We start from the raw sequence: 25,095 nt of genomic DNA, 5'->3' as shown, positions 1-25,095 counted from the left end.
CACGGCCAGCTTCTCCGCGGGCGCGGTGGAGTCCTGGGGAATGAAGCACCCCTGTGCCAGCGGCTCTTGCTCAGGACTTGTCTCTAACTCTCCTCCTGGATTTCTGCTGGTCCATGAGGAAATCTCCATCGCCAACCGCTTGTTTCTTCCGCTTGTTCGTTGGCCGGGCTGCGCTGTTTCTCCTGTTTTCCGGTCCTGCTGCCCTCCTTCCGTCTTTGCGCTGGGAAGACCCCGTGAAGACCAGCCCCACGCTCGGCGCTTGTTCTTCATTGTGCTGTCTCTGTACTTCGTGGAATGTCTTCTTTTCTGATCTCATCTCAATCCCACTCACTGACATGCTTTCTTTTACTGCCTTATGTTATTAAAGTGAATCTATTTTATTTCCATAAGGAAATTTGTAAAAATGTCATTTTATTCTTTCTTTTTTCTTTTTTGCTCCTTTAAATCTTATATTAGGTCATCCATGCAATGGGGTTTCAGTATATCCTCCATTTCTTTTTGGACACATTTTTCCATTTTCCAGAGATTACTGTTACTCAAAATGTCCTATCACCAAGAGAAGTAGCATTGTCAAAATTTAACAAGTCAAAAATAGTGTTCAGTTACATTGGAATTTCAGACAAATACTGAATAATTTTTAGCATAAGCATGTTGTAAATATTGCACAGTACAAGCATCTACTAAGACTAGCCATTGTTTAACTAAGATTGAAATGTAACTGGGTATTCCATAGTGTTCCTGGCAATTTTTAAATGAGAGGTTAAATTTTACCTTCCAGATAGAAAGCATGGGTAATTTGATAGATTTCCTCTTTGAATTTATCAAATAAATTCCACAATTTACCAAAGAGTTCATCCTCTCAGTTAACTAAGATATCTTTGGTGCTGACCTTAAGCTTTGTTCTCCTCCTCTTTGGCGTGTGTGATACAGAGCACTACTGACCCCCAGGCTTCACAGTTTGCCAGCCCCAGCCTCTAAGTTGCCAGTTCTCTCTCTCTCTCCCTCTCCCTCGCTCGGCCACCCTTCTCCATTCTTATTCTTCCAGTCACCCTGTGTTCCTCTTCATCTCTGTAAGTAGATTTTTCTCATCTGGCACAAGCACCTCCTGTCTTCAGTACTCCTGCAAAACTTGCCTTGACCTTGTAATTCCCTTCTGTTCTAACCTACTCTTTGCTACTGTATTTCTTTAAAAATAGTCTGTAATTGCTGTAGCAATTTGTTCACTCCCACGCGTTTCTTGGCTCATCATGCCTCTTTCACCTGTCACCGCGTGACTTTTGTAGTCTTTTGTGGCATTTTCGCACCCATCGTGGTACACTAGATGTTTTACATTATTTTTTCTTTCCAGCACATTTTCTCTTTGAAATTGTATTAAGTCCTCTTACTCCTGGGTCAGCTCTTTGCAGATGACTCCTAAATTGGTGTCTCCAACCTTGACATCTCTCTTAGATCCAGGTCTTCTGACCCCGTACACATCTCTCGTGAGTAATCCCAAACTCACGACACTAATCACTGAGGGAAGCTGCGAGAGAATTGCCATGGAAAATTATAAACATGGCAAGAAGAAGAGACTGTGCACGCAGAGTTCTGACAAGCACACGAGAGTGCTTGCCCTCACCTCCTTTGTAATGCCTCTGAGGGCTGGCTCTGTGTGAGAAGTAAAGGTCGAAATCCCAGGGAAGTGAGAATCACCTAGGGAAGGGAAGTGGCAGTCACAGTGACATGCTGAATTCCCTAAACTAACATTACAGGTAGCCTCAGTAGCTTGGGCACAGGGGATGGCCATGGCTGTATGCATTTCCTCATGATCTGGATCCTGCATGACACCTTATAAAGTCTTCACTTATATCAGTTTACCTGAAATAATAACATGAAATAACAGGTCACATAGGTTTGGGTGCTATTTAAATAGAATTTTTTTATCAGTTACAATTTAAATGTCATTAGAACTGGAAACTTTATGTCTTGCAAAATTATATATGGTATTTAAAGGTTTTATATGTTTAAAGTTTAATAAATAGGTCCTCTGTGGGGTACAGAGGCTAAATTTTGGAAGACAATGACAGAAAGATTGATTTGGGGCTTTAAATACTGATATTAATACTTTACCATGATGAAAATAAAGTTGATGTTATTTCATGTATGTTTGTATAGTTTTCAGCTATTGGGATTGCTCCAGAGCACCTTACATCTCTGGGGGTGCTAGCCATGTAGAAATACACTATGATAGTATATCACAAAAGTCAAATTAGGACATTTTTTGCTAATTTTAAAGCAAAGAAATGTACTAAATATGACCTCTAAACTTTAACTGAAGTTTTCGAAGAGTGTCCATGTGCACAAAACTTAAAAACAAAATGAGACATGACTAATCACCTTTCAAAAGCAGAGTTAGATAAAAGAGCAGTTATGCAATTCAGCTGTTTACAAATTGAAGTTAACATGAAAAATATTTCAAGTAAAGACCTAGAGTTTATTTTTTTTGTTGATTTATAGAAGCACTTCACCTTTGAGCTCTGTGAAAACCTCAGCTCTTTCTAGCTAGAGGTCTTATTTTCTGACTGGATCCCTCATACTAAGAGTTCTTAGAATAGTTAAAAAAGGTTGAAGATACGTTTGGAGGGAGGTAGAACTCAGGCCTGTAGGCCACATTTTTTGAGGGGTCTTGCTCTAGCTGACTTGGAACTCACTTTGTAGTCCCAGACTGGCCTTGAGCTCCCAGTGACCCTCTCACCTCTGCCTCTTCAGTGCTGGGATTAAAGGTGTGCACCACCACGCCCAGATCCACATTGTTTTTGCAATGTGATTTCAAATAATTTTTTCCCTTTTACCACATGATGTGCATTTTAGCCTTGGGCCCAATAGGATACCCAAAGAGGGATTTTTAGAAAGTTTCTAAGCTAAAATAACCAGTCACTTCCATTCAACGACAGTGACATTCATTGAAATAGAAAAGGTTTTGAAAAATCTCTCTCCAGGAAATAGCCATTACTGTTATAGCATGAAAAATGCTTTCTGTGCAACAAAGAAAACTCATTTAAGGGTCAGTACTTCACAATGCTCACATATAAGAAATAGCTGTGTAGAAATTTTGCTAAGAAAGAGAATGAGCTACCATATAACGTTCATCATAGAAAATGTCCACATAGAGGATGAACTTTCAGGAATATTGAATTCTGGGGGTTAGCATTCTTCACTTATGTGTTTCCTCCAAACTCTAATATTCTAGAAAATAGTCCTTAGGTTTAGAAGCTGTGGACGTTCAAATGACCAGTAATTTATGGGAGTTAACTGCCTTGGAAGCAGATTTTATTTTATATTTTATTAAGAACATACTCTGTATGGACACATCATATGTTGGTACCATCATTTCGCTCCTCCCTACCCTTATTCCACTGGACGCCCTCCTCAGTGAGGTTGCTGATACTCCCCATAGGGTTGTTGGTTATGTGTTGTATCGGGGGAGGCAGTGCTTCTGAGCATGACATCCCAACCTGTGGCTCTTACAGTCTTTGTGCCCCCTCTTTCACAAAAGTTCCTGAGCCTTGGTGGGTGAGTTTTAAGTCTACTTCAGGGATGGGCTCTTAGGAGTCTCTGGATCTCTGCTTTGGTAGGTGTGAGTGTCCTCAGCGTCTGTCTCCTTCACCCTGTCATTGATTGTCAGGCTCACCATGGAAGCAGCACTCTTGCTCGTCTCTCAGATTTCTCTGTGGTTTTGCCTGGGCCTTGACTAAGATGTGAGGGTGATTTATCCCCTTAGGTCTTTCATGTCCCCTCCAGAGCAGAGGATCTGGGAGCTGGGGACTCAGGGGTCATTCAATCAGGAAGGCGGAGCCAGGGGCCTGCTTCCACAGCACTAGACAGGGTCCCTGGAAGCAGATTTTAACATAGGAATTTTAGGTGTATGTCACTAGTTGACAGGGTAGTCTCACAAACAGAATGAGAGGAGCCATTTGGGACAGGGAAGGAGTAGCAAGGATGTGGGATCATCTGAGTTTACCATCAGTCTAATCTCATGGGGAGCTCTGGTGCACAAATTGTCCCATGCAATATTCTCACTTTGAGGAAAAGGAGGTGGCTTTTACCTGTTTGTGTTAGTGGTAACTGGCTTCAGGGTAAGCAGCTGTCATGTGACAAAACGCTTTTTCCAGAGAAACAGCCAGGTGTGAGTGGAGAGCAGCTGGGGACGGCACACTGACTCTATCTCCTCTTCTTGCCAAAGGGCTCTCCTGGTGATCAGAAGCAGAACAGAGAGTTGTGCGTTGCCAGAGGGAAGCTTAGCAATGCCAGCGTGTAGGCATGCGTGGGTGCTGACCCGTGCGACTGCGATCGTGGGACACAGGGGTGCAGCTCTCTTTCAGGGCTATGTGGCCTTAGCGACAGACACCAAGGCCATTCCCCTAATGAAAACTCAGGGTCGACAAGACTGCAAGCGCACGTCTGGGATCGTCTGCCTTTTCTACCTCGATTTCCTCACTCACCCGGCTGTACTTACTATGTTAAGAAACAGCCTACCCGTTAAAGTGATGGGAAGTGGTTCCCCCTGTAGAACATGGGTAGAGTCCCAAGGCAGACACAGAAGCAACAGATTACGAAAGTGAGCACTTCCCGAACAATGAAGGGTTTTGAGTCACACGTCTTAAGACTTAGATATTAATGTGTCTCAGTGTACTTCAGGGAGGTTGGCAGGAAGGAAGGACTATGCGCTTTGTTTCTGTGGAACAAGTGGGTGATTGTGAGGTGGTGGCCAAAGTGGGTAAGGGATTGCATCATTCTCATTATATGTCCATAATTGCTGGTCTCTTTGTCCCCTGTTATTCGAGTGACACCTCATTGTGATACATTTTCCAGTGATTCCATAGAAACTTCTAGAATAATCTCTATATTTACCCATCAAGTATCAAAGCTTTGATATGTGAATATTCTCTAAAAATATAAATATTTTCTTTTGTAGTACCATAATGAAACTTTTGACTGGGCATATTTGTCGAAAAAGGAGTGTTTGAAATATGGAGGAAAGCTCGTGGGGAACAATTGTGACTTTGTTCCTGATATCACACTCATGTCGTTCATCCTCTTCTTGGGCACTTACACCTCTTCCATGGCTCTGAAGAAATTCAAAACTAGTCGATATTTTCCAACCACAGTAAGTACCTGAGATTTAAAGAACTTTCATTGTATCAAACATAATGCAATTTATACAATTAAAAAGCACTTATAATTCAACTTGTCCAATTTTGTTTTATGTGCTTAAAAAACTATATACTCTAGACTCTGTTCATGTGGATGCATATTTAGCATAATTGTAGTTCTGTGTTGAGAAGCCTTCCAGAGCTTTGCTTACATACTTCTGTCATGAACTCTGGCTGCCATGATTCTTAATGTGCTGAAAGGGGAAAGTGAGATGTAGTCTGTCTAAAAATACCTAAGTGTAGAAAAAGATCTTTTGAATCTACAATGTTAAAATACAGAAGCAAAAACTCTTTTCATATTAATTGGGGATTTTGCTATTGTAGAATTTCTTGTTCACTAGCTATACATGTATTTCAATACTTGAATGTGGGCTATATGTACAAACGGAAACTGTTGTTTCACTAGCGTGGGTGTGCAGTGTGTGTTTCACTAATGTTGGTGTACAAGGTGTATTACACTAGTGTTGCTGGACAGTGTGTCTTATACTAGTACTGACGTAAGATGTGGTTACACTGGAACTGTTGTATGATGTGACTCATTTACCCACATTTTCTTTCTGAGTGTGATGAAGGCCATAGCATTGATAGTTAAATCGGCTTGCACAGAGATTCTGTCTCCCTCTGGTATGCTTGGGTGAACTTAAGTTCAAAACTGTGGTTCTTTTAAGAACTAAAGATAAGAGCAACAGTAAGTCGCTGCCATTTGTTTAACCTCGTCAATTAAACCAAGATAAATCTTTGCTTTACAGGTCATTTGTTCATGTCTAGTAAGTCAATATTCCTAGGGAATCACAGTCATGCCAGGTTTTGATCAGTGACCTGTGTTGGATAGATGGCATCTCATGACATCACTCCTCTGGGATTGTGTAGAATATTAGAAGATGGCATGCAGCTCATGAAAGCCTTTTTCCTGATTCCTAGGAAATGATAGTTAATATTGTCACTTTAACCCAGGAAAGTTTGGATTTTGTGATTCTTTCTTATAAAGTGGAAAAATAAGAGGGCAAGTTGATAATGAAAAGTCCAAATCTCGGTACTCCAAGGCACAAAACATTTTCATAATGGGAGACTGAAAAAGAAGAGTTCACCTTAATTTACTTCAGATGGGCAAGGTAAATGGGTATGTGGCAGGCAGAATTCAGCCCACAGCTGTTCTTTGTTGGACACACACACACACATACACACACACACACACACGAACTTCTGCATTGCCTTCTCATGCTTCCCATATGCAGAGTAGGTGCCTGTTCTGAGCACAACAGTGGTTCCAGCGCATACCCTGTGAAATGTGCTTCTTTGATCTACCTGAGTTTCATACAGAACAAATTCCTGGGTGAAAGTTCTTTGAAGATCATTTCTTTTGGATTGTGGTTTTTCCTTTGTAATGATCAGTTCATGGGGAGGTTGGTTGTTGTTTGTTTTGTTACATTTTTTTTTTTTACTTACATTTTATAGATACTTACCTCCTGTCAGAATCTAATTTAGTTATTTAAGGACAGTAGATCGAAAAGTGGAAAATTTGTAAAGCACTTGTCAGCTGCAATTTGATAAATAAACATGTCATCCCTAAGATAGAGATCAATTATCTCTTCTATTTTTAATTGCAGTTGGCATATATACATTTATGGACGACAGAGTGATATATATATATATATATAAATAAAATATATATATATATTATATGTATATATATGTATATGTATATATATATATATTCATGATATTAATACATCAAGCTTATGAACATAGCCATAATTTCACATGCTTAGGTCATCTCTGTTAACAGAGCATCTAAAATCTCTTTCAGCAATTTTGAAATGTACTACATATTTCTAACTGTAGCCAACATACTGTCCAGTGGTCTCTAAAGTTATCCTTCTAGTGTGATGGAACTTTCCACTCTGACCAAAATCCTCCCTTATGTGTCCCTCCTTGCCCCCTACTGTCTACATCTGAGATTACTTTTTAAATTTTCCATATATAAGTGAGATCGTACGGTATTTGTCTTCTGTGTCTCGCTTGTATCCCTTTAGATAATGTTATACAGCCTTCTCCAATTTGTCTCACTTTACCTCCAATAGCATTACAGACACATGCCCTCATGCACACACACTTACATCTCACTTTTTTTTTACTTTCATTTATGCAGTGTTGAACATTCAAGCTGGTTCTTGGCTAGCATGAATGATGTTGTGAAATACCGAGGAACTCAAATTATTCCATGACACAATGATTTCTTTGTCTTTGGATAGGTTCAGAATAGTGGCTCTGCTAGACCACATTATCTGTAATAGCTAAGTTAGATATTAAGTTATATTTATACCACTAGAGTACAAGGGTTCCCTTTTTACCAAACCCATGCCTACCTTATCTTTTTAATATATTTTTGATAATGGCTGTTTTACATGCATGGAGAATTTACTGTGGTTTCATTTGCCTTTCCCTGGTGATTAGTGACACTGGACATCCTGTTGGCCTTTGTTAGGGAGATATGCCTAAGAGGTATGTTGCTTATTTGTGCCTGTGTTTATACGTATTTTTGTGTGGCAGTACAGGCACACACATGCCACAGCATGCATGTGGAGTGCAGAGGATGACTTTCAGGTCTTCTTTCCACCTTGCTCTTCTGTTCTTTTGGTTGCGCTCCCTGAGGGCTTCTTGGAAATCCGCCTGTCTTAGGCTCCCTTCACCTTCAGAATTCTGGGACTACAGAAGCAGGATAGAGCATCTGGCTTGTTACGTAGGGACTGAGTACTGAACTTGGGTAACACAGGCCTGAGAGTCAAGTGCTTTTCCCACTGAGACATCTCCCCAGACCCACGCTGACCATTTTTAAATGGGTTATTTGTCTTTGGTTTACTATTGAGTTCAGTTCCTTATATAGTCTGGATAGTAACCCCTTGTTGAATGTAGGGTTTGTAAATATATTTTCCAATCCTGTAGTTGTCTAGTTACTCCATTGACTGTTTCACTTGCTAGGCAAAAGCATTTTAGTGTGATACAATGTGATTGATCAATTCAGCCTTTACCTGTGTTTTAGGGTCATATAAAAAAATAACATTGAAGAGGAATGTTAGTTTATTTGAGAATAATAACATCTATCTAGATGAACATAACACCTTTCCCCCATTTCTTCAGATATTTGTATGGTTTCAGTTATACAGTTACGTGTTTAATCAATTTTGAATTGATTTTTGCATATCATGAGGTGAGGTCTGTTTTATTCTTCTGCATGTGGATTTCCTGTTCATCTAACACTGCCCTTTGAAGATTCTCTTCTTACCCTATTGTGTGTTCTTGGCACCTTTGTTGGAAATTATTGACTGCTAATGTATAGGGTTATCTCTGAGATCACTATTCTCTTCCATGGGACTATATGACATTTTATTCCATTGTCATATATTTAAAAATACATCTTCATACTATATTTTGAAGCTGGCAGTATTATGATATGTACTTTTTTGTTCAAAATTTCTTTGTCTATTTGGGGCGTTTTATATTTTCATACACATTTTAGGATTGTTTTTGCTATCTCTGTGGAAAATGTCATTGGAATTTTTGTAGGCTTTGCCACTGAAATTTTTATAGGCATTGCATTAGATTTCTTTGGGTTGTATGGAAATTTTAACAATATTCTTCTTGTGCATCAACATGGGATATTTTCTATTTATTTGGGTCTTCATCAGTTTCCTTTACCAGTTCTTTATAGGTTTCAAAGTATAACTCATTCACCTCCTTGATCATTTTTTTTTTTTTTTTTTGGTTTTTCCAGGTAGGGTCTCACTCTGGCTCAGGCTGACCTGGAATTCACTATGTAGTCTCAGGGTGGCCTCGAACTCATGGCGATCCTCCTACCTCTGCCTCCCGAGTGCTGGGATTAAAGGCGTGCGCCACCACGCCTGGCTTCCTTGATCACTTTTAATCCTTGGTATTTTATTATTTTGTAGTTATTGTGCGTAGGATTATTTTCTCGATTTTGAAAGTTTGTTCTTGGTGTTAGAAACACATCATCTTTGTATATCGATTTGCATCCTTCTCCTTTATTGGATTTTTTTACTTCTGTTGTTGTTTTATCTTGGTGATCATGAGGGTTTTCAGTAAATAAAGATATGTTGCCTACAAAACAAGACAACCTAAGTTATTCCTTTCCAGTTTGGAATTCTTTCTGGTTCTGGGCTATACTAGGGCTTACTTGGAGTGGGCCTGGATTCTGGGACACAGGTCCTAGCATGGACGCTGGTTCTGCTGATAGTGACCTGATGCCAGGGAGGGTTTGCAGGCTGCTGGAGCTCACCTGTCCCTGTAGCTGGCCTGGGGACTAACTTCTGGGTTTTTTTTTGGCAATAATGTGGACAGGATACTGATTGTCAGAGGAAGTATGGAGCCTAGGGGTGCTGGGCCAGACTGAATTTGAGCAATTCCTACTTAACCAACTAGAGTCTGAGATGTGGGAACCTATGTTGAGCTGGCACTGGCTTACCAATACAGGTCCTGTGGGAGGGAGAGGGGGCAGAAACCAGGGCTCTCTCCCTATTCTGTCCCTTCTCCCCCCAAGATGAGTTTCTCTAGACTATGCTGCCTGGGCTTAGAGGAAGGTTAATGTGGGCAGCATACAGCATTCTTTCTTACCGTTAGTTTCTACATGTCTTTCCTACTTCTGGGCCACCCTCAGTTGCTATGTAGTCCCTCACCTGGTATTCTTAGCTGTCGTAAAGTTCTTCTTGTGAGCAGACAGTTCTTTAGTCGGATGTTTCTGTGGTAGGGAAAGCATCTGGAAGTCCTGTCCTGCCCCTTGCTGACTTACCTCTAATGCTGAAGAGATCCATTTTCCAGTCCTTTGTAGACATCAGGACATTTTGTAGTAGGAACTAATAACCCAAATTTGTTCTTTCCTCCCACCTTCCTTCCTTCTCCATTCCTCTTTTCTTCCTTCCTTCTCTCTATCCTTTCTGCCTTTCCTTCCTCCCTTTTTGTTTCTTGTTCATTCCTTCATTCATTCCTCCCTTCCTGTAATCCATCTCCTCTCCATTTCTCTTTCTCTCTTTCTCTCTCTCCACACCCACCCACCCACCCTAAGCAGGTAGTTTCTAGATATTTATAAATGCTACTGAGAAAGTCATGAGAATATGAAAATAGAAAAATAATTGCATTCTAGTTGTAATTCCTGCCTACTTTAGAGTTGTTATTTACCATATCACAAAATAAACAAATAAAAGATAGACAAATCAAAAAGTGTGTGATTTCTAAGGACGGGAATGTAACTGTGTAGGCTTTCAGTCTGTTGTCTTCTCTTGCACCCTTCTTTCGCATTACAGATAAATAATATATACATGATACATACACACTCATAAATGAATAATAACATAGTTTATCTCTTTCACTCAGTAAAATAGGCTTTAATTCAGCCCGTCACTTTGAAAAATGATCCTCATGGGCAGAAAAAAATGCATATATTTGTATACTTGCATATTTAATAACTAAAATATGCTTAAACTCTAGATAATCTTATTAATTTGAAAAAAATCAAGGCTGATTATTTTCAATTTTTTTACACCAAGTTGGATAAAACCCCTAGAAATTCAGAAGGCCCAAACTAAATGATAGTGTTGCTGTCATACGAAATGTCCTCTCCTCCCTTAGGTTAAAATAAATCATTCTCTTTACACCCCCAATTCTATATGCTTATGTGAATAGTTAGTCAATTCTGAAATTGTTTAATACTTTTAACAATGTATTTGACCTCACATCAACTGACCATGAGAGATCAGGTGAGGTAGTCGACATTGCTAACTTGCAGAAACCAGTTAAGGAGAATTAAATGCTGCATTTGTGAAAAGACTACCGGCTGGAGGAACCCAGGGACGGTTGGTGCTTGTGCCTCTTCTGCTTTCAGTATGCGGTGTGCCCTCTGGCTAAGTGCAGACTTCAGTTACCTTGCCGACAGAGTGAGGGCTCAGCTAGGTGACAATTACTGCTGCTTTAGCTGTCAACTTTGTAATTTTAAGTGGAGCGTTCTGGATTCATATCCTGTGTGAAATAAATTCTAGCTCTCCTACAAATGGTCAAGTATTTAAAAGTTTTGAAAAATTGATGAGTACCCCTATCTGTAAGCCAGGTCTGTTTTCACAGCTGCTGCCAATATCTTACTGTGGGCAATTCGCTGTTGTCATTCAGAAGGTATGGGATAGGGTTCACCTCCTTCCACAGTTAATATGCTATCTCCCCATGCTTGTCAACTCAACTTACAACCTGATCTAACCTCATAGCCACTCATTCTCAAAATCTTATAATTATGTATTTGATGTAAGGGCCCCTGATAAACAATGATGAACTCAAATTATGATAATTACAGGAGTTTAATAAAGGTATTGTTTACAAAACAGAGATTATTGAAGACATAGTGTACCATAGTATAATAGCACTAGCAACGAGATTGCTCCCATTCTGGGTCCAAAGGATGTGGAAAGGGAGTGGTGGATATAATATGGGATGCAAAACAAGGGTAGAGGACAATCTAGAGTGGTTATGCGACCTAGGATTGAGGGGTTAGGATAGTCAGGCCATCTCACAGGAGCGCCTCTGGGGAGGTCAGCACCCGGGGACTCTTGTCTTCCAATGCTCTCCGCCAGCCTCCAGTAGCCAGACCCAGCTGGAAACCAGAAAGGAAGGGACCCATTGAAAGCCACGCATGTCATGCTCCCAAGGCAGAGAGCTTGGTACAGAGGGATAAATAATGGACCTGGTGTGGCAAAGTAAGTACCCATTCCATGCCATGCTTCAAGTTTCTGTTTTTCATGCTAACTTTAGGTCCAGTGGTTGTTCTCCCACAGTCCTTCACCTTTACCCTCCTGCCCTCACGTCCTCATTCTGGCCCTCATAAGCCATGGCCAGTCACGCCTCTCTTCTCCTTCATGGAGCCACTGGCCGTCCATCAGTGTAAGCACTTCAGATAAAACAAATTGGCTTTGCCAGCCTGCCTATGGAATGGACACATCTTGCTTTGCTAGATAGCCCTTAGTAATAGGGCTAGAGTGCCAGAACTCCCTTCATACCCAGTGTGCCCTGTTCATTTTAGAGCGGAGTGTGAGTCTTCTCTTCCATAGTGTGACTGGTCTGTTGTATCAGCCTCAAGTCTTTCGTCAAAATCTTTTAGCATCAAACTTCTGGGAGGAACATCACAGCATCGTCTGTCATCTTTTATGGCAGATGGCTGAGGGCATTAAATAAAATGTTCTTCCAGAGTTCCATGCCAAAAAATGGTAAGCATGGAACAATAATTCTACCACTGTATATGTGGTAGCAAAATAGAAGTGGAATTTAATAACAGCAGAATTGTGCCTAGAGAAATCACAAAGCCACAGAACCCTATGGATTGGGAAAAAAATGTTGGCCTTTGGATATAATCAGAGTCTAACTCATCTGTGTAGTGGGCATGAGAATGCCCTTCTTCCTTAAAGAATTGCTGGTTTGGGGGCTGGAGGGATGGCTTAGTGGATAAAGCACTCACTTGCAAGGCCAAAGGACCCACGTTCAATTCCCCAGGACACACATAAGCCATATGCAAAAGGTGGCGCATGCTTCTGGAGTTGCTTTGAAGTGGCTAAAGGCCCTGGTGTGCCCATTTTCTCTATATCTGCTTTTTTCTCTCTCAAATAAATAAAATTAAAATTAAGAAAAGAATTTTGGTTTTTTTTTCACAGCCCTTCTCAGGAATAAGTTTCAAATCTAAATCTCAGACAAGTTGCTGTAATGGATATTTTTTCATATATTTCCCAGTTGCTAGATAAATAATCAGTAAATTCCAGGTGACACCAACAGCTATAATTCCTTCTGTGGTACACTAAGATGCAGAATGTTCTTGGATCCACCCTTTGCTAAAATATTACTACCCTAAATCTTAACATTAATTAGCATATTTATGCAATAGGGACTCATAATGATTGCTATCCTAATGTGTGCTTAATATAATACTAGGTGAAGGTACTTAATATATATTTGTTGAACAAATTAGATTTTTGTGTTTTCAAATAAGAGTGATTCATTATATAGTATAGTTTTCATTGTCTGCTTTAATACCTGTACATAATATATTTTGATCGTGATCCCCTCCCACTACTTTCTTTTCTCTTCTGTCGCCCAGACTCCATCCATGTAACATCTTTTTCTTTCTTAGTAGTTCTTGTTCTACTTTGATATCTTTGACTTTTTTTTGCCTTTTTCTATCTTTCATGATGACATGCTGATGGACCCAGTATTTTGCAAGCAATAAATAGCAGCTGCTGTGTGATCCTACACGCAATTGCCTCTTCATGTCCAGAAGACAGTGCTCTGTAGAAGTATGCCTCTCCGTTCTGGGGCTCTTACGTTCCTTCTGCCACTCTCCTCCAGTGTTCTCTGAGCCTTGCTTGGGGAGACAAGCATGAAGAACGAATCTTTATTTTATTTTTATTTTTTAAAGAGAGAGCAAGAGAGGCAGAGAGAGAGGAAAGATAGAAAATGGGCACACCAGGGTCTCAGCTACTACAATCGAACTCCAGATGCTTGTGCCACCTACTGGGCATATGCGACTTTGCACTTGCTTCACCTTTGTACATCTGGCTTACATGTGTCCTGGGGAATTGAACCTGGACCCTTAGGCTTCACAGGCAAGTGCCTTAGCCACTAAGCCATCTCTCCAGTCCAAATGAATCATTTTGATCCCTCTGCTCCATTCACATATATCTCCTGGGAGATCATACTTCATTGCTTTTCATTGTGGCCCAAGTTAGGTTGATGGTGGGGTTTCGATGAACTGGCATTATGAATGAGCCAAAGTATAGGGCTTCAGGAATTTTAATTAAAACATTGGAGCATTTTAGGTGCTATATTTTATTTTAATCCATGTAAAACACAATAAAGTCTGTAATTCTACAAGTTGTTACATTTTTAGAGACATGCTCTTTATTTTTTGGCCTGTGACATTATATTAAAATTAGATGTGCTTATGTGTGTTTAGCTTATAAACAGTTCTTTAGAAGAAGCAGTTGACATTCCCCTTCTGTTTTCTTTTTCTCTCAGATCACTTTTTTGTTGAAAGGTAAAAACTGTCAAACCAAAACAATATATTAAAAATGAGTAAGAAAAAAAAAAAGAGTAAGCAGTAACAGGCATATATTCTGTGTCTCAATCTGGAGTTAGTAATATTGGGTGACATTTTTATAGTTCAAAATATCAGAACATATCATTCTGGCAAAGTTCATTCAAAAAGTGACTTTTCTGTCACTGAAAAACATCCAATTTTCCAATTCTTTTGTACCATGGAAAGTCATTTTTAAAGTCAAATTTGCTTTTAACCTAAAATTGTTTTAGATATTTAAGAAGAATGACAAAGGGATAGTAGTTATACAACTTAATCTCCTGAATATTTAGCACCCATTGCAAATACTTCAGCTCATAGAGATATATAAACCACAACGCCAAAGTTATAGCTAACCTGAATTGAGCCCTAATTAAAGTAAGATTTGGCCAAAATCTTGCTAGAAGGCTTGTTTTCCTGAAGATACAGATGTAGTGTGTAGATAGAAGTAGTTTTGGCCATGAAGTCCTCTTGGTTCAAGCACCTTCCACCTACCTGCCCATCACAGAAGAAAGAGCCAGCAGCATTCAGAACCGTGCAGTGAGATAACTGGCTTCCAGTCCCATTTCTAGGTGGTCTCCTTGGGAGAGTGGAGGGCAGTTGGATCTTAAAGAATTGTAACATTCAGTGTGAACATGATCTAGTGCATTGCCTTGGATCTTAAAGAGTTTTAGTGTTCAGTTTGAACGCTTTCTCAGGTATTGTGTTGGTTATCTGACAGGGGGAGATCTTTGCATAGCTTGAATGCTTCAAGAAATAGAAACTCAGCATCCTGGGGACATTCCTCATAAAAACATGAAGTGGCCTCTGCTCTCACCTTCAAGGGTTACACAAGCAAGATAAGCTTCTTTTTCATAAGGCAGGTTTCTCTGATTGAAGGCAGACGCTCCTCCCAGCTTCGTGGGCCTGCCACTATTCTTCCTGCGCTTTCTAGCCTTCAGTCTGGTCACCCTCAAGAGCTCTCAGTCATAGTGAAGCCCAGGTTCCCTCTTGCTTCGGGCACATCTTATCAGGTTCCCTGCTCTGCTGCCCAGCGCTGAGCTAAGATGAAAGAAGAGGTCGGTTGGTGATTGCTAAATTTTCTGCCTCCTGCTGGACCATTTCACGAGGCCTCCTCCTCTTCCAGTAACTTCTACTGATGAGCTGTCAGCCCTTTCAAGATAAGTTCCCCAGACTACTTCCCTTCTCTTCTCATCTCCCTAATTTGTAGATTATAGCATTAAAATCCTAGATCGAGACCAGACTTTTATTGAATTCTGAATATAGTAGGTATTATTAAATTAAGGGACAGTGAATTAAGATTATTACCATGAGTAATGTGAATGCATGCTTCATTTTACAGTGCTTGATAGTGATGGCTACCAAGGAGACCAGATTTCAAAGCTAGCATGGCATTTTGTGTCTGCAATTGCTGAAAGGCACATGTTTGTCTGGTTGCTTTTCCTTGTTCTAGAATAAATGCTTTTTTTACACTGTTGTTTAGAATTTTCCAAGCACCACTCTCATTAGAGGAACTGACATCATAGATTAATATTTACTGAGAGCCACGGGTGCCTGCTGCTGGACCCATCTGTGACAGCTCTATCCATTGAGAACTGCTCTGCAGGCCCAGAGCCCTTTCCCCCCCAGTTAATTTAGGAGCGGCTGTGGTCCTTGCAAAGTGAAAACCAAGTGTCTGCTGGGGCTTCCGAGGAGCCAAATTTATTTATTTTCCCCTGCAAATTAACTGGCTTCTCACTGTTGGTGTCTCAATGATTGTGTCTCTCAATAATTAATATGGTATCATCCTTCATAAAATTATGCTTGTAATAGATTTATTAGGTTGTTTTCGCCCAACAGAACATCATATGGTTGTTTGAATTGTCTTTCCTATCCACTTAATTTCTTCTTTGCTTTGGTAATTTAAATATTTAATATGGTCGTATCAGACTAGATGAATTGAGATATTGTTGAATTAATTCTACTGAGGACAGGAAAATATTTTTCTCATTCAGTTTTTCCAATATAAGTTGTAAACAAAATAAAAGATGTCCAAATGGCCTCATTATAAAAAGGGCATTAAAGCCTTATTGATATGTATGTCTATATAAATTGTGGTGGGAATTACATGTTGTATCACATCCATGTACTATTTCAACCGAACTTTATTGTTGTTGTTGTTATTATTATTATTGTTATTATTCAGGTGTTTCATATGGCTTCATCATGCGTTGGTACCCTTTTTCCCTCATCCCTGCCCCACTCCACTGGGGAGGCTCCTCAGTGGGGTTGCAGGTATTCCCTGTGGGGTTGTGGTTTATGCATTGTAGGAGCAGCAGTCAATTATTTTTTTTAGTTTATCTCCTCTGGTCTCATTACCTTCTGGAGAAGAAAAACAGATTTTCCAGTGGAAAGTGAGGTCACCATAGTTTAAATGGGATAAGAATTTTTTAATTTAGGGAGAATTTGATGTATGTAACCCCTCTTTAGCCAAAGACTAGTGAGAGCTTGACACTGGAGAACATAATATTTGTCTTCATAGGATTCTGATCTGGTTTCAATTCCAGGTACAGGTTCCTTTACACTGAGTGGATCTCTCAGCCAGTCAGAAGGCTATTGGTTACCCACTGAGGCCGTGTGCCACTATTGCACTGGTGTTTACCTCATGTCACGGTGTTTGCTTCTGAGAAGCTTAAACCTCTGGTTGCTCAGACTGTGGTTGGCCATTTTCCCGGAGTAGCTCGTGTAGCTCTTTCCAGTACTAGTCAGGCTAACATCTTGAGACTGGCTCTCTTCTGAATTCCAGCCAGGTCTCTCCATGCTCTGTGTCAGCAGCATATGGTGTCTTCAGCAATAGTCAACCAAACTTTTAAAAATTGTAAACCTTTGCTCCCTAAGAATTAGCTTGTTTGTATTACCTCAGGTAGTGATAATGTTTATTCTTTGAGTATTGGAGATTAGCATGGAGAAATTTAATTATGGATTTGGTATGGATAAGATATCCAAACCAAATCTGAACTTTCTGAATCCATAGGACTGGACAAGGTGCTGGGAGAACTTTAGCAATTATACTTTTAATCATTGTGAGTAATAGCTAGTGGAGAATTAGGAAATGGTGTTTCTTTATTAATGTATTGAACTACATGCATGTTGTGTAGAAAGAGGTCAAGTTTTGATGAAAGGTAAAAGAAGCAATAACGAAAGATAAAATACTTTATCTAAATATTTTTGGAAATGTAAAAAGGGTTCAAAGAAAAATATTCTTACCTCCTGAAACCTGAACCTAAAGTTGCTTGCATATAGGCTGATCATGGTCACCATCTCGTGGGCTACGTGTGCTCACAACTCGATGTCTTTAGGGTAGGATCCTTGCCTACTCCTGGCATGAAGGATCTGCCCAGTTCAAATTAAAGTTAGTTTTAGTATAAAGACCTTATCAGCTTGTGAGAGGAGTCCCCCACCTAAACTTTCATAATTAGAGGACTTAGTGTTGAATATCGAAGTGGCCTGGGAAAAATCAATTTCCTTGACTGTGATATTTAAATGGGATCCACTGTCTTCGAAATGAATGTCTTGGTAATAAACATCTCCAGGAGCTATTTCTGATGTGATAGAATCATATTATGCAATTTAAGGGGAAGGAAGGAGAAATAAAAGCAAGCTTGCAGGTCCCATAATTCTGGCTGTGATTTTTAACGAAGGTAAACAGTGTCAAAAGGATTGCTTCTTTTCCTCTGCACATGCTGAGAATCACAACGCTGACATTAAGTCTTTTTAGCTACTTTTGTACCCATCTCTTGAAAGTACCACACTTAACAGGATTATCATTATCTATGGGTTCTATTAATATACATTACATGTAGGATATAGATATCCCTCTATACATATACCATGTATATATTAATTCATATACTGCTGACTGGCTTGTATAGCTGCTTTACTGAATTACCACAAACACAGTCTCTTATAACAGCAAAAACTTAGATCTGAGAAGTTGGATGTGGAGCTCTAGATCGAGTCATAGAGACAAGAAGTCTGAAACTCATGTCACTGGGCAGAAATCAAGCCGCGAGCAGGGCTGCATTCCCACTGGGGGATGGGGAAGGGCTGCGGTTCCTCTTCTTGTCCAACTGCTAGGGTTGCCTGCAGCCCTGGTGAATGGTTACTTCATTCAGCTCCAAAGCCGCTGAGAGCTGGCTGGTCAGGTTTCTCATACTTTACTACTCTGATAACAAATCTTACCTCCCCTTTCATTTGTAAGGACCTCATGATTGCATTGGCCCACCTGGATGATCTAGGGTAATCTCCTCATCTTCAAGGTCCTCTGCTCAGCAGCCTGGCTTCTATATTCTACTTCCTTTTTGCTGTATTAGGGCCCTGGCAATTAGGGGTCCATTATTTAAGTTTTTTAATCTATCATTTATCTTTCTCTCTCTTTCCCTTTTCTTTCTTTTTCTTTTTTTCTTTTTTGAGGCAGGGCCTTACATTATAGGCCAGGCTATCCTTAGGCTTGCAGCAGGCTACCTGCCTCTGATCCTAAGTGTTCTGGATTAAATTTTAACAGGATTACTTGTGGAGCTCCATTGTCTGAGTTCTGAAGGAGGATAAATGTAGAATAGAGACCATGTAGCAAGCAATTTAGCAATCCAGATGAAATGAAATAATAGGATTCTAGGTATATTTGTAAGATACCTTGCCAGCTCAGATAAAGGAAATTCTTGATGGGTGCCCAATTTTTTTGAATAAATGACAGTTAACCTGCCATTAATTAAGATGTGGAAAACTAGTGAAGAACAGGTTTTAGGCATCAGTGATGGGGCAGGTTGGGCTGAGGAAGAGGAACTAGAGACAATTAGACATTTAAGTTTTAAAATATTTTATTTTTATTTATTAGAGAAAGAGAGAGAGAGAGAGAATGAATAGGCACACCAAGGCCTCTAGCCACTGTAAATGAACTCCAGACTCATGAACCACTTTGTGTATCTGGTTTATGTGGGTAGTAGGTAATCGAACCTCATTCCTTAGGCTTCACAGGCACGTACCTTAACTGCTAAGCCATCTCTCCATTCCAACATTTAATTTTGACATAATATTGCAATGCCTATAAGAAGCCCAAGTTGAACTGTCTCACAAAGGTGATTCTGGAATCTAGTGGCATGGTCCATCCTGGGCAGATCCGTTTTAAAGCATGAGACTGAATGAGATGATGATGGCTAGGAGAGCAGAGGAAGAGAGGAGAGACGAACCTCGGACACTGAGGAGAAACCAGCGGAGCAGCGTGAATGCAGCTGGTGAAGTCAGCCTGGAAGCCAGCCGAACCCCATTTCCAGAGGTCCTCAGAGGTCAGCGCCCCACTGGATGAGAACGTGGCCCTGCAAACCCCAGGCTGTTAGCAGATGCCTCATGCTGCCCCAGCTTCGAGCCCCCCCATCCATGGAATATTTGCTTAATGAAGTGTAATGAGATACTTCTCAGAACAAATGTTAATTCCATCTTTAGAGGATGATATAGTTATGTAAGATCTGTATGAACCATGAGGATTCATACTGGAGCAAGAAATTCCTTTTGTTAAGCCACAGAAGTGACAATTTGGGGTGATCTGTCTATTATCTATTCTTTTAAATATTGTCAGTGGCAACAAACTGATTTTCCACTGAGTATGGGTTTAGCTTTTAGAATTACCCACAGTCATTTGTATTATGTTTCGGTAGAGTGAAGATTGGTGACTCAATATAACATTCTGGAAGGTAATTTGGCATTATGTACAAAGCCATGAATTTTTACATACATACTGAAAGAACAATTCTGCTGACAGAAATTTATTCCAAGAAAATAGCCCTAGATATGTGCAAAGATTTCATTATAACTATTTATTATAGAGAAATGTAAGCAATCTTAACAGTAGGTTGTTAGAGACATCAACTTCAGAATATGTGTCCAGCACAGTAATGCTTGCTCTTGTAGACAATATCGAAGGGGGCTGGAAAAGTGATAAGATAGCCATGAAAAACAGAAGACAAGCTGGACATGATGGCACATGCATGACATGTTCACACCTAGGCAGAAGGGTCACAAGTTTGAGGCCAGCCTGGGCTGCATGGTGAGTTCTGGTCCAGTCTTGATAAACACAGCACTTTGTTTCAAAAAAGCAAAAACCAAACAAAGAAGAATGTGAAAAACATATGTGCACATATATGTGAACAGAATTATATTCAAAAGAGGATCTATTTACAAATATAAAGGATTTAATGAAAATGACAAATATTTTTGTAGTGAAATTGGAAAATATATTTTTTCTAAATGTTCTGCAATGACCATATATTACTCTTTTTTTGTTTGTTTGTTTCTTTGAGGTAGGGACCCAGTCTACCCTGGCTGACCTGGAATTCACTATGTAATCTCAGGTTGGCCTCAAACTCACAGCATCCTCCTATTTCTGTGTCCCAAATGCTGGGATTAAAGGCATGTGCCACCATGCCTGGAAAATTACTTTTGAAATAGAAACAAAATACATTTCAAAGAATAGACCCCAAAATATTTCAGAAAATGTATTGTAGTTAGTATGAGTAATGAAATAAACACATATTTGTTCAATAATAAAATTATTGAGGAATTGTCAAATTACCTGGAAGAATAACAACACTACTGAAATAAAAGAAGAGCTTCCTGAGAGAATAATTGGAAAAGTCATCCTGAATTCAATCTGGACGTCCTGAGAGCTTTTTGTGGCGAGTAGGGGAGGGGTTGATTTTAAATTGAAGTATGGTTACATAGCGAAGGGATAATGACCACACAGTTCAGTATGTTTTGGCACATGTGAACATTTGAAGAGCTAACACTTAAGTATACTTTGGGGACTGGGGAGGTAGCTCGGTTATATATACTTATGGGTTGTAAATAATGATGCTGAATCCCCAGTCCAGGCTGACGAGAGTGACTATGCTGTTAACTGCTTTCCTCTTTTTTCCGACATTAATGGGTTCCTGCCATCTACTTATTTTTGACACTTATGTGTAATTGCTGTTAACTTTCCCTGAAAGCTGGCCTTCTGTTCCTTGTTTACACTGTTCAAGGAAACCAACACTATCAGAATTGCCCTCCGAGAGAGGCCAAGAAACTCCTCTCAAAAGAACCCTCTGGTATCCTGCAGCTGGTTAGTACTGAGGTTCCTGAGCCCTGGCAATGATAAAGAATTGAGCCCTATGCTCTGCAGCATACTGTGTTGTCACATGACTTCCATTCCTCCCTCCAGCTTTTCTTGAGCTACATCTCCTCTGCCCATCTTTGCTTTCTCCTCTCTCTGGCATCAACAGGCTACTGGGCACTGAGTAATTATTATTGAACTTATACACTGTCAGGTGTATCCATCCTCCTATGGGAAACTCAGCTATCTTTGCTCCAGCTCTAGCTCTTGGCTCTCAGCAGTACTTGTAGTGACTACAGAGGAACATCAGGGGAGCCCATAGGCCCTTTGACTCCTTCAGTGACTTATGAGTGGAGGGTCTGCACTCAAACATGGGAGAGGACACGATGTAAAGTTCTGACAGAGACAGGCACTTGGGAATTGGGCGAGCACAATTCCATGGTGGAAAAAAAGCTGCCCTATATCCAAGAGGCTTCCAACACTTGTCAGAATGAGGAACATTTTCTTTCTTTGTTTCTTATTGACAACTTCCATAATTAATAGACAACAAACTATGGTAATTCCCTCTCCTCACTTCCCCTTTGAAACTCCACTCTCCATCATATGCCCCCCCAATCAGTCTATTTTGATGTCATCACTTCTCCCTACTCTGAATCTTGAGTATAACTTGTTCAAAATCCATGGTATTGTTGGGCTATCTTATGGATTTTATATTATTATATGTATCACAATGCTGCCTCCCAATATATACTTCTATTTTGTTGTATAATATGTGTTTATATTTCATTATTATTCAAGTGTCTTTTATGCTACAAACAAAACACATGCTTGTACAGTATTCCAGGGATGTAATCTGAATAACTTCTCCTACCTATGGAGGGGTAGGGAGGGAGGAAGAAGAGGAGAGGAAAGAAGAGGGAAAAAGACTATGCATATGCTTTTATAGACTTGCAGCCAGTTATATGCAATCATTATTAATGAAATTGCATTATAAATAACCAGATAGAGAATTATTTGTTCAGTCAAAAATATGCATAATATGTCCTTTACCATCATATGTTTTTCAACATATTTTAAATAGTCCCTTGTTTTGATTTTATTTTTCCAGGCAAGAAAACTGATCAGTGATTTTGCTATTATCTTGTCTATTCTCATATTTTGTGGAATAGATGCCCTGGTAGGTGTGGACACTCCAAAACTAATTGTGCCAAGTGAGTTCAAGGTGAGTGAATGTCTATCTTTTTGTTTTTCTTTAAACTCTTTGGCCTTCCCCCCTTTTCTCTTATTATAGTCTGTTTTGTCTCTGTTTTACATATTTTTGTACAACTATCCATTTTTACCAAAGAAGTACCTTTGTTCATTTAGGCATTAGTCTATTTTTTTTCTCACCAAAATTAAATGCCCAGCCTAGAATCAAACGCAAGATTCATATTGTATTTATTTTAAAATAACTTATCACATAATCTGCCTTATTTTTTAGAGTACTTTAAAGTTTTCATATACTTTATGCTCTTAATTCACATATTAGCTCTAGGAATCATGCAACATAACTAATATCATTATTGCTCTACATGTCTAACCTTAAGGCTCAAAAATTAAGTAAAATGTCCATAAATTTTAACTAGTGGCAATAGGGAGTCGAGTTAGAATGTAAGCTTCAATTCAGTGCCCTTTTCAGCCCTACCACACTACCTGCCAGGTATCCTGACATAGCAAAGAATATAGAAGAATTATGCATTCTTAGAACATCTTATATATGTAAGCATATGTAACAAAATCTACATTTCAGTCGTTTACATTTATATTATAGGTAATTTTCATGTTGTCTAAAACATGTTTTACTTTATCAACTCTTGAGATCATATTTGTGGCAGCATAATTAAGTTGAGTACGGTTTTCTATATTAAGTAGTTTATGAGGAAGGGATACACATGTACTCACACCTAAGGCATCATGAATGTGTTCGGTATGTTCTCTGACATCACTACTCATCAGCAGAGAAAGTTCTAATTAGTTCATTATTATCTCGTGTAAGTCAGTATTTATTAAATATTTGCTTGAGCTAGACTCCGTCCTAGGGATTTGAAGTGCATGAGTGAGCAAGCAGTGTTTCCCTCCTGAGTGACAGGGTGGTAGGAGGAGGAACAATGGCTCTACTTTCCGTGACGGAGATGTGAGGGAACAGAGAGGAGGTGAAGAGGAGACTTTAGTAGTTCAAAACATCTGAGCTGGGTAAGGTGGCTTATACCATTAATCTTATCACTGGAGACTGAGGCCGGTGGATTGCTACAAGTTCAAGGCTAGGATAGGCTTCATAGGGAGTTCCAGGCTAGCCTAGGCTACCGAATGAGACCCAGTCTCAAGAAGATGCTAATGACAAAATCTAGAGAAGCTAATTGTAGCTGGTGGTATAATTCTATTTATTTGCACTTCTTGACATAAGGAACAACATAAAATTTTTCTGTCCTAGACATGTATGACCTATTAGGAATCAGAAAAAGACCCAGTGCGTCTAGCTTTCTGCAGTATTTCTGGGAATTCCTGGAATCATTTGTAAAAATAAGTAGTCAGAATGTTGAAATCAGCCCATTATGGCATAGTAGACATGAACCCGTATGTTCTATGAAGCTATTTTGGTTTGGCAGTAGTAGGAGCAGCTTCAGTTGAAAGGCTAACACTCATCCCTGATGGCACTGTGATTCCTTTCCACCTCATGAGGAATCTTACATTTGCGGTTTTCTTCTGGCTTTCCCTTACATTCAAGTCACTTTTATTTCACTTTTTTTTTTTTCATCTGACACCTTGTCCCAAAGCATTTCATATGCTCAACATTCCATCCCTCACTTTCCCAGCAACCCGTATTCTTCTCCTCCTCCCTTCAGATATTACCTCAGAAATGATATCCACTGGCAACATTTTCAGTAGATAAGTCTTTTCCTCCAACCTGTAACTGCTTCTACTTACTTAATATGTTCATTCTCCAAAGATACATGTATCATCTGAGGATTTCCCCCAAGTAAGATACCCCCATGTTGTTCTGAAAGTATTCTCTCTCTGCTTGAAGCCGACAAGTCCTCATCGAGGCTGGTTCATTCCCCCGTTTGGAGCAAACCCCTGGTGGGTGTACCTGGCTGCCGCCATCCCTGCGTTGTTGGTCACCATTCTGATCTTCATGGACCAGCAGATCACAGCTGTGATCGTGAACAGAAAAGAGCACAAGCTCAAGGTCAGTGTCCGGAAGCATGGTTGTCACCGAGGCTGGGGAGATGGCTTAAAGGTCAAAGGCCCTTGCTTGCAGAGCCTGCCAGTATGGTTTTAATGCCCTAACACCCATGTAAAGCCAGATGCAAAGGGATGCATGCATCTGTGATCCCAATGTGCCAGACAATGGCAAGTAAAGATGAGTCAATGTATACTGTGCACCTGCCCTCTATTACATCAACTCAGAGTTATTTATCTTCCCTTTCAAGGACTTTTTTAAGGACAGGGATATTAGTAGAGCCCAGTGGTAGAGTGCTTGTTGGGCATGCACATGAGTCTGAACACACTTATAATTTCTTTGTATTAGGAACCAATGAATATTTGTTGTTAATGATTATTCAGATAATTCATAGTTATAATCTGTAGGTAAACATTTATTTCCTTTTGTCTTCAAATGTATGTCT

General features: G+C 39.8%; 1 protein-coding gene across 1 annotated transcript in view; it reads left to right on the top strand.

Moving 5' to 3' along the window:
• The window catches only part of Slc4a4 (solute carrier family 4 member 4), a 352,960-nt gene that overhangs the window by 292,470 nt on the left and 35,395 nt on the right, over positions 1-25,095 (top strand). The window contains exons 16-18 of the mRNA XM_045161217.1: positions 4,955-5,146; positions 22,539-22,652; positions 24,495-24,656. Coding sequence (XP_045017152.1) covers positions 4,955-5,146; positions 22,539-22,652; positions 24,495-24,656 — 468 coding nt within the window. The remainder of the gene's footprint in view (positions 1-4,954; positions 5,147-22,538; positions 22,653-24,494; positions 24,657-25,095) is intronic.

The sequence above is a fragment of the Jaculus jaculus genome, chromosome 11 (genome assembly GCF_020740685.1).
Source record: "Jaculus jaculus isolate mJacJac1 chromosome 11, mJacJac1.mat.Y.cur, whole genome shotgun sequence".
Classification (NCBI taxonomy): Eukaryota; Metazoa; Chordata; class Mammalia; order Rodentia; family Dipodidae; genus Jaculus; species Jaculus jaculus.
Note: the sequence above shows the minus strand (reverse complement) of the source record. Positions and strands in the feature narration are given on the sequence as shown.